The following is a 13973-nucleotide window of genomic DNA, read 5'->3' as shown; positions in this document are numbered from 1 at the left end:
GACCAAACTCAATTTATAGCGCCTCACAATAGGCTAATCCTTCAAATCAACAATAAATTTAGATAAAGCAAAAATTTCTAATTAAAGACCACTTGGCACTATTCCGATCATTGGAAATTTGAAATCATTAATGACTCTGCCTCATTGGTCGGTATTTCCACAAACAATATATACACAACTTTCAGCTTTTGAAACCAATTATGTGGATACATACATATAAGCTTCCAATTTATCATAGTATTCGCATTATTCATATAACTTCCTTAGTCTATAAAAAATATTCTTAAACTTTCGTCTCCACTCACAATATTCAGCAATTTCTTAAAATTTGTGTCAATATTGCTTTAAGGCTATTTTATATAGATAAATGGATAATATATTTAAAGCGCATAATCTTAACAACATAGAAGTAGATACTGCATGATTCGTATATGTCATCGAGTACAACACAATAGAGAGTGTATTTCATCGTTTTAAATAGATACACAATGTACTGAACTAGCTTTAGCGCGACGTTTCAGCACAGATATGTTTTTCCGCACAACAAAGGATCGGGTCGCAAAAGAAAGGTGCATAAGATAGCATACATACCTAAATGTGGCAGACGTTAAAGAGTGTGAGCAGTATTTTTGAGAGAAAAAATATAGAAGTTTAGTATACTTAGATTCTACATAAACTACTTATATACACCAAGTGTTGATGGAGAAATCTAATCAACAAGAGGGCAAAAAAAGTCTTATCTTGACCATACTTATTGTCGATGTCAATGTTGGGTGCTAAATATTAATATAAATAATATATGACCATATCCTTTTGTTGTAGTAGTAAATTTCTTTATGTACACACTCTTTTCATGAATGTCACAATTATAAGTGTGTATTCATATTAAGACAGTGGGGATGGTGCCAAAAGTAACGTGTGAATTGGTCATGGTCTGATTTAATCGGCTAGTAGTAGGAAAATTTAATTACTACATTTTCATTAGAATATCATATATTGAAGTTAGATTAATACAGTGTTAATCAAAACCCAAACTAATTAACATATAGAAGTTGACTCCGTCTTTGTCCAATTAATAATAATCCAATAAATTAATTAACGATTATTTTTCTCTTAAACTTTTGGGTTTGAGACTAACAAATATAGTCTGATGTTGGGATTTTCTAGTATAGCTTTTGTGTTTGTCATAAATATATTAATATATTTATATTTTCCTCACATCATCGCATGTAACAAATTATTGAGCCACCAAACAAAGTCGCTAATTAATTAGAAATATAAATATTTCAAGTCGGTGACTATTACGAAATAAATATATTTCGCCAAGATATGAGACAATAAGAATACGTGGGCCACATAATTATTATCAAAACAATAGAATTAATTATAGATTAATTAGCTGCCGAATCAGATGCACTATTATAATTTACATGACAGAAAATCATATCAAAGCCCCAATCTATGTCCAATTTTTTTATTTCAGGTTTTTTAATTGTTATTTTAACTTTCAACTTTCAAGTATTGACTTACCCCAATCTTTATTACACATAAATGAATAATATATTGACTTACCCTGCACATAAATAAATAATATATTATTGACTTAACCCAATCTTTAACAGTGGAGTAAGTCAGTCAATTTATGACTAAAGTGTAAATTATTGAAGTCAACTAATACTAATTTTTTTATAATTAAAATCGCTTATAATATAACAAGTGAAAAATCTTTTTAAACCCCCAATTATGTACTATATGTCTATATCTGTTTTATTATAAATTATTAAAATCTAAAGAAATTTATTTAAAACTACAGCCTTTGTATCGAAAATATTCCACGTTCACATTTTTTGTTCCATGAAATCACGACGTAGGTCTATTAATGTCACCGTTTCATTTTTATTTTTTATTATTTTAAAAAATAACATGGCATAAATTAATGTCAATTTGTGTCCTAATATTTGAAAGAAAATCTTAGCATGGATTCTTTTTGACCAAGTCACTAAAATGACTTGCGATGTCAATGTTACGGAAAATGGACGCGGAATAATTTTTTAAATAAATGAATATGTCTTCTTCTTATAACTCGATAATATTTGTAATTAAACTAGATAAATGGCACTCTATTTTGCATGAAAAATGCACACAATCATTAATTATTAATACTGCACCGCCAATATAATTATGCCACTTCATTCTGATAATATATAGTAATACTATATCCCACAAATTATATCGCTGGAAATGGCGATCCAATTAATGAGCACATGTCAACTCATACAAGCCAGCAAAGTCAGAATTGATTCACTATTGACTCGAAAAAATATTAAGTGGAGTAGTATAAACCAACTTTATTTGACGGCACAAATACAGTTACCGACCAAAATCACCTCGACTTTCTTTCTTCATTTGCCGTTATTCATGTCCAAGTGGAAACACTTGCTTACTACATTCTTTGAATGCTAAAATATTACTATCCTCGATCTCGTCATTGTTCAAGATGTCCAACTTTCTTCAATTTATCTCACGTAAGATGTTACTTTTTCTATTTGGAAACAAATCATTCTCTTCTCTCTCCTCTCTCCTCTCTCCTCTCTCGTTAAAATATTCAATATCGTTTTTCTGTCTACTTACTTCATCTAACAATTCCTCCTAAAATCTTGTACCACTCAAGAATTTGAACATACTGAACGGGATGAAAGGAATACTTGGAATTCTGATCTCTTTTTTCTTTCAACATTTAGAGCGTCTCCGGTGGCGCCCCTCCTACTAGGACTTCCACTAGGACTTCCCACAAAAACTTTCTGTCACGTCATCACTAGGACTTCCCATTTCACTAGGACTTCCCACTAGGACTTTCCACAATAAAATTAAATTCACAATTAAAATTAAAATTTACGGAATTAAAATTCGACACGAATACGAAACGGGAAATGCGAATATTTCATTAAAAAAAAAACATACATCATAAAAGAAAAAAAATTACATAGTAGACAAAAAAAAAGCAACCACATCAACGTCCACCCCTCCGCGTCCAAACCTCTTCGATGATATCCTCCTGAAGTCGAATATGGGCATCTCTTTGCCGCATGTCGGCAAATGCGCGCAACCGTTCAACCTCTCCATGAGGTACCCCCATGTTCACATTCGCGCTGGCCACGCCGTGGCTTGGACAGACACCCGTATCATCTTTGTTGGTCCACTGAGTCAGTTCATCCCCTTCACTTTCGACAATCATGTTGTGCAAAATGATACATGCGTACATGACGTCGCCGATGTTGGGAATATACCACTGACGTGCCGGACCCTTCACCATCCCCCATCGACTCTGGAGCACACCAAATGCGCGTTCAACATCCTCGCGCTCCCTCCTGACGGCTCGCAAAGTAGGACTTCTTTGGTCCGATCGCTTGCTTGATCGTCTTCACAAAGACGGGCCAGTTTGGGTATATCCCATCCGCCAAATAATATCTCATATTGTGCTGGTTGCCGTTAATGACGAAACTGATGGCGGGACCAACGGCATTGCACTGATCGTTGAACAGGGGCGACGACTGGAGGACCTTGAGGTCGTTGTTCGACCCGGCGACTCCAAAATAAACATGTCATATCCACAGCCGGTAGTCAGCTACAACTTCAAGGATCATTGTGGGATGCTTGGCTTTGAAGCCGGAAGTGTGTATCCCCTTCCAGGCGACGGGGCAGTTCCTCCATTCCCAATGCATACAATCTATGCTGCCCAACATCCCAGGGAACCCGTGCACCGACCCGTGCATATTTATCAGACGCCGAAGATACTGATCCCCGAATATCGATCTAACGCCCGCGCAAAAATTCAGCAGACACTTGACTGCTGAAGACTCGCCAATGTGGAGGTACTCGTCGAACATGTCGGTCGGGCCTCCGTACGCCAGTTGCCTGATTGCGGCAGTGCACTTCTGTAAGGGCGTGTGTCCGGGTTTGTCAGCTGCATCCTCCCTGATCCTGAAAACGTCGCCGGAATAAGGCATCCCCAAAACGCGGCTGCGGAGCAAAGTAGTCCCCATACAACCGAATATGTGCAACAATGTGGTCCCGGGGTACATGACGTCGGCGATGGATCGGCCGAGGTACCGCCGCCGCCGCCGCCTGTTGCCGCCGCTGCTGCCTCTGCCGGAGCAATCGATCAATCGCCTCTTGCACAGCGAGATCCAATTCATTATCACTATCACCATCACTATCACTAGCGCCTCCGCCACTACCACCCGCACAACTACTCGTCATTCTAGATATACTTGAAAAGAGAGTTTAGAGAGAGAAACTTGTCAACACAAGTGGTGGGAATGAAATGAAGTTCAACGAGCCCTATTTATAGAGTTTAGAAATAAAAAAATAAAAAAAATATTAAAACTCGGACGTCCGAATGGGACGTCCGAACGTCGCCACTACGGCGGACGTCCACCCGCCCGTGGGGGTGACGGGCGAGGCCATCCGACAGGCATATGGGACGGGCGTGGGCGCCCTTCCCCTTCACTACGGCGGACGTCCGATCGGACGTCGGCGACGTCCTACTGCGACGTCCGTCATTGGAGACGCTCTTAGCTGTATTTACTTTTTAATTGAATATAATTATCTCAAAATTAAACTAGATATCGTGTGTGTGAATTTACCACAATTTCATTTTCAATGACATGCTTTGAACTAATAAGGATAGTAAAAGATTAAAATAAGTAATAACACAATGGATTTATCGTAAATCCCTTTTTAAAGCCATTTTTCAAAATATAAGAAGGAAAATATATTAAGAACATAATATCTACTAAAATTAGTCTCTATTACTCCCTCTGTCTGCGAATAGGAGTCCCGTTTTTTCATTTTAGTCCATCCGCAAATAGGAGTCCCGGTTCATTATCATTATAAATGGTAAAGAGACTCTACATTCCACTAACTCATTCCCCTCACATATCATTTAAAACTAACATGTACAAGTGTGACCCATATTCCACTAACTTTTTTCCACCCACTGTTTTTAACATTTCTTAAAACCCGTGCCGGAATGAAATGGGACTCTTATTCATGGACGGATGGTTTATTTGATAAATTCCTCTTCCTAATAAGGTTAGTCATATTTTCACTAATAATATTTCGACTACTCTTTCCATCCCTGAAAATTGATCATTTATTTCTATTTTCATCCGTCTCTAAAAATTCGTCACCTTTAACTTTTACTCCTATCATTTTTGGGAGTGGACCCCACATTTCCGGTAACTCATTATCAGTCACATTTTATTATAAAATCAATATATAAAAGTAAGACACACATATCACAAACTTTTTCAACTCACTTTCTATTACATTTGTTAAAATTCGTGTCGGTTCAAATGGTGACAAATTATTAGAAACAGAGAGAGTATATAAAAGTAGGATCCACATCCACTAATTTTTTCAATGCACTTTCTATTGCATTTCTTAAAATCCATACACGATCAAATGGTGTTAAATTATAAAGGACAGAGAAAGTAATTTTTTTATATATTTAATTATTTTTTTATTAAAATTTATATCACCACTGCTAACACTATTTTTTTGGACGGAATATTAAAAGTCAATGTTCGATTCAATACTGATTGATGTGCCATTACCATTTCTTGAGCCTTCAATTTGTAATATTAGCCCATATCTCCAAATATATTAACTCTAGGCCCATGTTAATCCAATATTGGGCTTTAAATCATAAAATTAAATAAATCTAAGCCCATTTCAGAAACCATTACGGCCCAATAAATAAAGTCTAGAACCTTCTTTACACTGAGCCTTCTAGCTTTTTCTACTCCTCTCTACGCTTCAATATATTTAAACATTTCTAGACATCTCTTCAATCGATTTCCCAATTTGCAATTGAAAGCTAACAATGGCAAGCTGCGATGATTTAGCGCTGGACATCGAGGAGCTGAAGCAGCTTCAAAGCATCGCGAAGCGACCGCGCGTCGCTTCTCTCATTTCCTCTGAGATTCTCAACCTGGAGAAGGTAATGCCTCTCAGCATACGGCGCTAATTCTAGATTTCGTGTGTTTGGCTGTTTCATGAGGTTATTGTTGATCGTTATGTTGAGAAATGCGCGTATGGAGTTTGGACTAGGGTTTGTGTAATTTGAGGATTTCTAATTTTGGGGCTATTTGAGATATGTGTAAATTGATATGTATGGTTAGGATTTGGTGAATTGATGATTGCAATCGTATAGTAGGTGAATTCGTGTGATTTCATTTGAAAATCTAACTAATATGTTCGTTATATGTTTTGATTTTACGCTTTGTAAGTTTCGGTTGCTTCCTACTTACATGATCAGGATCAGTGCTGAAAAATTGGTAATGGTAGAAGATTTTGGTTGTGTTTATTGATGTTGATTTACTGGTTTAGCTTGTTTGATTGTTGGTGTGAAATCAATGTTATGGCTCCTTTTAGATGTTTGGAATGATTCATTGCAGAGGTCTTATTGTTAGGCTTCATTTGTTATTCCTATTTCAGCAATTATCGAATGCAGCGTCTCGGAAAATGCCTACTCCAGCTCCAGCAGTCGACACACCAGCCCCGATTTCAAGTGCTCCGAAGGCTGTATCCAGCAGCTCTTTGTTGAGTTATGTTCCTCTCAGCTCCTTCAGCTGGGATCAGGATAATGATCAAGTAAAGGTGAGGGTGCGATAAACCGAAGGGATTGATATGTTCTGATATAAACCGAGTGCCTGACTATGTGTGTGATGATCCTGTTTTATTTGTGGGTAGATTTATATACCGTTGGAAGGTGTCGATCGAGAGAAAGTTGAGGCTGATTTCAAGCCAATGTCTGTTGATATCAAGCTACATGACGTCCAAGGAAAGAACTATCGTTGTGCAGTGCCAAAGCTCTGCAAAGAGATCGCACCTGAGAAATGCAAGTTCATTGTGAAGCCAAAGAGAGTGGTTGTCGTTCTGGCCAAAGCTGCCAAGGGAAACTGGTTGGATTTGCACTTCAAGGAAGATAAGGTAGTTACTCTAGTCTAGTCGGAAAGTAAACTATTGAAGTTCGAAAAGTGATTCCACCTAACGAACAATTTTGTATTTGTTTAGCTGAAGCCGCCGAGTTTGGACAAGGAGCGGGATCCAATGGCCGGGATTATGGACTTGATGAAGGTATATTTCTTGGTTGCGGTCATACATGTGCTCGTGTTATCCAGTTTTAACACCCGTGATTCGTTTTGCAGAACATGTACGAGGACGGTGATGAGGATATGAAAAGAACAATTGCTAAAGCATGGAGCGATGCAAGATCTGGCAAAGCGGCTGATCCTTTACAAAGCTATCGTTGAACGCACGAACCTAGGTATTCGAGTTATAATGTCGTGCAACTGCTGTCTGGTTTCACGTGTGTTCTTGATGAGTGTCAAGTTATATGTGATGTTAGTTTTGAACTAACATGTATTTTTGATACATTATGTAAACTCAGTGTTTAATATGAGAGAGTTTTGAGCAGAATGTCTAAACCCAATACCATAAAACGGTCTATTATGTCACACTTTATTATATCGAATAAACTCAAAAAATCACGCCAATGTATCACTGTCAGCTTCCACTTTTGTAATTTAAAGTTTTAATTTAGTCTATAATTGGAAATATATACTTATGGAATTGGATTTTTACTTTAATAAATTAAAAATAGCCGGCCAAGTTTTGCTTTGTCGCAACATGCATGTACACATACCTAAAATTATTTTAGTGTTGTGCCACCATGGATGCTCCTATTATTTCAACGTCACTTAATGTATAATTAGACATTGATTTAACCTTTACAATTAATTTGATTAATTAATTAATGAGATTTCTATAAAAAGCAACACTCCAAACCCAACGGCCAACAGACACAAGGACCAAACCTAGAATCTAAAGCAGCACAGATTCCCACAATTCTTATGACTATTTTTGGTTATCAATAACATTATAAATATAATTATAACAAACATAAAATAAAAACAAACAATATTTATAAAGATTTAACATTTTAGTATTTTAATTTTCGATGTGAGCGTAGAGGTTAAATATATTTTTATAGGTTTGTGTTAAAATGACACCGTGACACCGCTTATACAGCAATATTATAAACGCTACACAACAATATTACAAACACTACACAGCAATCTATAGATTGCTGTATAGTGTGTCGGATATTGCTGGACAAGAAATATTGCTGGTTAAAGACCAGCATATTGCTGACCGTCTTTTTCCAGATTTTTTGTTGCCACGTGGCAGCTTATTATTCGTCCACGTGTACAAATGATTGGCTAGGAATAGTAGTATGGTGTTATTTTAAGGGGTGGTGGCACCCTAACATGCCCCTATCTTTATATACTTTATTCCGTCTATTTTACACTGGTGGAGTTATAGTAGTAGTATTTCTTTTTGGGTAATTTCCATGTACCTAATATCATTATTTTATTTTGCAAAAAACACATCTCTCATATCATATATTTTATTCTCTTTTCTCTTATAATTCTCTTGCTTATTATTTTAAATTTTATTCGTTTTTTGTTTTAACTTAATGTACAATTTTTTAAAATTTTATATCTAAAAGAAATACCTTCACAATAATGGTACATGATGCGTATATCTAATGAAACAAATGGCTTTACCAAACCAAGTTTTCATTTGTCACAACTGAAATTTAATATTGAGATGATGTCGATGCGCCTATATTTATTTAAACATCAACAAATGTATCCTCCACGTGGATTTCACAATTCCAATCAACTTAATTAATTAATTAATTAGAATTAATGATCTTTAAAATCATATCGAAATTTTATAATTTTCTTAAATTTAAAATATAATTGCAAAAATCATGAACTTATACTTTCAATGATATAGAATTTCAACTACTTGACTCAAGCAATTCACAAAACAACACTATTTACAACCATTAAAAGCGACAATATTTCTTATATTGATCAGTTTCTCGACCACATAATCCGACCTGCCACGCCAAATTCAATTAAGAAAAAAAATATTGAACTCATGATAAAATATAATCAAGACAGTATAAGTTCATGATATTAACGACCAAGTTTTAAATACGATCAACTTTCATTAAATTTATGACTACCCCATTAATTAATTGCCCAATCCTTCTATAAATAGCACCACTCCAAGCCTAGTACTAATCCAAGCTAAACAATATTGCATTTTGTCGGAAAAATATTTCAGGTGAAACACAAAAAATGTGGAGGCTGAAGATTGCCGAGGGCGGCGGGCCGTATTTGTACAGCACAAACAACTTCGTCGGGCGGCAAGTATGGGAGTACGACGAGAACGCCGGGACGCCAGAGGAGCGAGAGGCGCAGCTCGTCGATTTCCAGAAGGCTCGCGAAGAGTGGAGCGAGAACAGGAAGAAAGGATTCCATTCATGCGGAGATTTGTTTCTGAGATTGCAGCTGAAGAGGGAGAGCGGAATCGATCTACTCGGGATTCCTCCGGTGAGGATTGGAGAGAATGAAGAGATTAGTTATGAAGCTGCAACGACCGCGGTCAAGAAGGCCTTGCGGGTGAACCGGGCGGTCCAAGCCAGCGATGGCCATTGGCCGGCCGAGAATGCCGGCCCGCTTTTCTTCACTCCTCCTTTGGTAACTTTTGACGAGTCATACTCCCTCCGTTCCATAATAATAGAGTCATTTTGCCATTTTGGTACGTTCTATTACCCATTTGGGTACGTTCCAAGTAATAGAGTCATTTCCCTTTTTAGTAAAAGTCAACACATTTTTCCACACCTACTTTACTCTCTCTTACTTTTTTCTCTTTACCTTTTTCATTTTCCAATTTATTCTCCCTTTACTTAACTCAACATTCCCAACAGTTTCCCTAAAACCTCTCTTATTTCTCCCTAACTCCTGCCACATCAGCACCACATCAGCACCATAATTTATCCCCAGTTTTTAGCCAACTTTTAGCCAACTGCTCCAATGGTTTCTCCCTTATTTCTCCCTAACTCAACATTTCATTTTTACATCATCACTAATTTAATTGTTTTATTTTTGTATATAATAAAGCTAGCTAATTTAATTTATAAGACAAAACAAATAATAGTAATAAAGTTCGTTGTATTTAACAAATGAAGAGAGAAAAGGGACGAGGATGAGGAGAGAATGAAGAGAGAAAGAGGATGAGGATGGTGAGAGAATGAAGAGAAGGTGTGTATTTATAGGGGGGAAATTAAAAAAAAAAAAAAAAACAAAAATTATATTTATCGCCGAATTATCGCCGACCTCCCCCATTGGTCGGCGATAACTCGGCGATAGACGGCGAAAAAACGCTGACTTTTAGCCGGCACCATTGGGAGTGCTCTAACACATTTTTTATTAATCTCCGTGCCGAAAAAAAACACCTCCATTACTATGGAACGGAGGGAGTAGTATTATTTTTTTTACTATAGTAAAACTGTAACTAATTCTTTTTTGCGGTCGTTTTGTGTGATTAGCTGATATCTTTGTACATAAGTGGGACACTGAAGAAAGTGATGACGGCGGCGCACATAAAGGAGTTGATCCGCTACATCTACAACCATCAGGTGACTAATCATAATTAGACCAAACTTCGTGATTTAAATGATTATTATATTAACGTTACATATGTGGATAATGGTATTGCAGAATGAGGATGGGGGTTGGGGATTTTACATAGAAGGACACAGTACTATGATCGGATCGGCTTTGAGCTACGTGGCGCTGAGGATACTAGGCCAGGGACCGGATGATGGCAACGGCGCCATGGCTAGGGGAAGGAAATGGATCCTTGATCATGAAGGCGCTACAGGAATCCCGTCTTGGGGAAAAACCTATCTTTCGGTAATTTATTTTTCTTAACTCTTTCCACACATTATAATGTAGAGTTTTATCATGAAAATGTACATTTCAGGTTCTTGGAGTGTACAAATGGGACGGTTGCAACCCACTTCCCCCGGAGTTCTGGCTCTTCCCTTCAGTCTTCCCTTATCATCCCGGTATAACTATAACTATAACATTACACACATCCATCTCTTTCTTATCCTATTACACTAACATGGATGCAACAATTGCAGCAAAGATGTGGTGTTATTGTCGCACGACCTACATGCCAATGTCGTATCTATACGCTAGACAGTTCCACGGCCCCTTGACCGACCTTGTTTTAGCCATCCGTAACGAAATCCATATAAAGCCTTACGATGAGATAGACTGGAACAAGGCGCGCCACCACTGCTGCAAGGAAGATCTTTACTATCCTCACTCTAGGATCCAAGATCTTCTGTGGGACACTCTCAACTACTGCAGCGAGCCGTTGATGAGGCGCTGGCCGTTGAACAAGATCAGGCAGAAGGCCATGGACAAGGCCATCAAATACATGCGCTACAATGCTGAGGAGACCAGATACATCACACTCGGATGCGTCGAAAAAGTACGTGCATCAGCGGTTTTGTTCACTCCCACCAATTGCTCCATATTAATGTGTTGGGGAATTAGAAAATGTGTGAGCAATCCCAACTCGTATAGTATGGAGCCTTTGTGATGGCTTAGCCCAAAGCAGACAATATGATTTTGTGTTGGTTGGATGATGCAGAGTCTGCAGATGATGTGTTGGTTTGCCCACGATCCGAACTGCGATGAATTCAAGCATCACATAGCAAGAGTGCCCGATTACATGTGGCTAGCGGAAGACGGGATGAAAATGCAGAGCTTCGGGAGCCAGCTTTGGGACAGCGTTCTCGCGACTCAAGCGATTATCTCAACGGGGATGGTTGAGGAATACGGAGACTCTCTGAAGAAGGCGCATTTCTACATAAAGGAGTCTCAGGTGAAGCAGAATCCCAAGGGGGATTTCGCGGCCATGTATCGTCACTTCACCAAAGGCTCATGGACTTTCTCGGATCAAGATCAGGGTTGGGTTGTTTCCGACTGCACGGCTGAAGCGCTCAAGTGTCTGCTCATGTTGTCTCAAATGCCGGCTGAGATCGCAGGAGAGAAGGCTGATGCTGGGCGCGTTTATGATGGTGTAAATGTGCTACTTTATCTGCAGGTAACAAAATTAATCCTATTTTAAATTTATCTGTGTTTATGTGATATTTTTGAAGTGAATGTATGGACTCTGTTGGTTTTTATGTGCAGAGTGCTTTAAGCGGCGGATTTGCGATATGGGAGCCGCCAGTTCCGCAGCCGTATCTGCAGGTTTTGAACCCTTCGGAGCTCTTTGCAGACATTGTGGTTGAGTCAGAGTAAGTTTCCCGATTCGCGAATATATCATTAGTTTGTTTAAAATATTCTGTTTCGACCAGATATACTGCTGGGTCAGTTATTACTATATCTTTACCAACATTTTTTGTTATGTTGGTTTAGGCATGTGGAGAACACTGCTTGTATTATCCAAGCACTCGTCTCGTTCAACCGTCTGTATCCGGGGCATCGCGCCAAGGAGATAGAAGCCTCTGTTGCACATGCATTGAAGTTCCTTGAAGGAAGGCAATGGCCTGATGGCTCATGGTAAGAAGCTAATTTAATCAATCCTTTTCACTTCAATTTTTTTAATAAGAAAAAGACTTGAATGACCATATTGATATTGTAGGTATGGATACTGGGGAATCTGCTTCATGTACGGAACGTGCTTCGTCTTGGGAGGATTTGCTGCAGCCGGGAAGACGTACGAGAACAACGAATCAGTGCGAAAAGCAGTGAATTTCTACTTAACAACACAGAATGAGGAAGGTGGATGGGGAGAAAGCCTTGAGTCTTGTCCAAGCATGGTATAAATCTTAGTAAAGTTGGATAAATAAAATCACATTATAAGATCAAAATTTCTAACAATTGATAAGATGTTGTAACAGAAATACATTCCGTTGGATGGGAACCGCATGAATTTGGTTCAGACATCATGGGCCATGCTCGGTCTCATGTATGCCGGACAAGCAGAGAGGGATCCGAAACCTTTACATAAAGCAGCAAAGCTGTTGATTAACGCGCAGATGGAGGATGGAGATTTTCCACAAGAGGTAATGAAATCAAACACCTATGTCTTATTTTTGTTTGGAAAATGCCAGTGTTTGAATTATTTGGCTGATAATATTTTTTTGGAAAAATTGGCAGGACATAACAGGGGTGTACATGAAGAATTGCATGCTGCATTACGCGCAATACAGGAATATATTCCCGCTGTGGGCGTTGGGAGAGTATCGTAAACGAGTCTGGTCATCGCAATGCTTTTAACGAATATCAGATTATAACCAATAGTTATAACCAATAGTTATATTCATATGCATATGTGTGTGTTTGTCTATTGAAGAATGGGTGAAAAAACTGTCACAACCATGTCAAAGAGACAAAGAGTTGTTGTTTTACTCTAAACTATAGCAGTATATGTGTAATATTAAGCTCCAATTTCTCCACAAATATAAGTTTGTTAGTGTGAATCTATGCTAGATTATAATAAGCTCCATTTTCTCCAAATGTAAGTTTGTTAGTGTGAAAATCTAGCCATTAGTCGACGAGGCAATGAAACATGAGTTCTCGAATACAAATAATAGTTATAAATAATAATGATCATGCTAGTAATATTATGACTCCTTGCGTTCTACCACAATTGAGGTATTTTTTGGTATGAAAATTAAGAAAAATATGTTTATTATATTAAATATTGGAGACATAATAAAATAGAAGTTATAGAGTTTTTTGTGTCAATTTATAAGCTCATTTTTGGAAGATTTTTGACAGGATGTAACGCAATCTAGAGTTACAACTGCTACCTTTGTTTCTACTTTTGACTTAGAGAGATCATAATAACATTTCCGAAGTCTTATAATTCTGTCCCTCCAAAACCAACTGTCTTGTCCATGCAGGCCCAATAATATTTCCGAAGTGATAAATAGTCCTAATATTGGTTTTGCCATGAAGTTTTCATAAGATGCTTCTTATGTTGGGTGGAAGATTCTTTTGGTAGTACCAACACAATTA

The 13973-nt window shown here is 37.8% G+C and overlaps 2 protein-coding genes across 2 annotated transcripts; both read left to right on the top strand.

Annotated features, from left to right (window-relative positions):
* Positions 1-5834: 5834 nt before the first annotated feature.
* Positions 5835-7485, top strand: LOC125192717 (SGS domain-containing protein). The gene is made up of 5 exons (XM_048090342.2): positions 5835-6004; positions 6502-6663; positions 6757-6996; positions 7081-7143; positions 7215-7485. The coding sequence occupies exons 1-5, from the start codon at positions 5888-5890 to the stop codon at positions 7317-7319; spliced, it is 687 nt and encodes a 228-aa protein (XP_047946299.1). The 5' UTR covers positions 5835-5887; the 3' UTR covers positions 7320-7485.
* Positions 7486-9221: 1736 nt separating this feature from the next.
* LOC125197250 (dammarenediol II synthase-like) lies at positions 9222-13244 on the top strand. Its single transcript, XM_048095973.2, has 11 exons — positions 9222-9623; positions 10475-10564; positions 10647-10841; positions 10912-10996; positions 11075-11430; positions 11593-12048; positions 12138-12244; positions 12366-12509; positions 12592-12769; positions 12851-13015; positions 13110-13244. The coding sequence occupies exons 1-11, from the start codon at positions 9222-9224 to the stop codon at positions 13227-13229; spliced, it is 2298 nt and encodes a 765-aa protein (XP_047951930.1). The 3' UTR covers positions 13230-13244.
* The last annotated feature ends 729 nt before the right edge of the window (positions 13245-13973 follow it).

The sequence above is a fragment of the Salvia hispanica genome, chromosome 4 (genome assembly GCF_029641045.1).
Source record: "Salvia hispanica isolate PSC_SH4W2 chromosome 4, Shi_PSC_v1, whole genome shotgun sequence".
NCBI classification, from domain to species: domain Eukaryota; kingdom Viridiplantae; phylum Streptophyta; class Magnoliopsida; order Lamiales; family Lamiaceae; genus Salvia; species Salvia hispanica.
The sequence above is the reverse complement of the archived record's forward strand: the minus strand, read 5'-3'. Positions and strand labels throughout refer to the sequence as shown.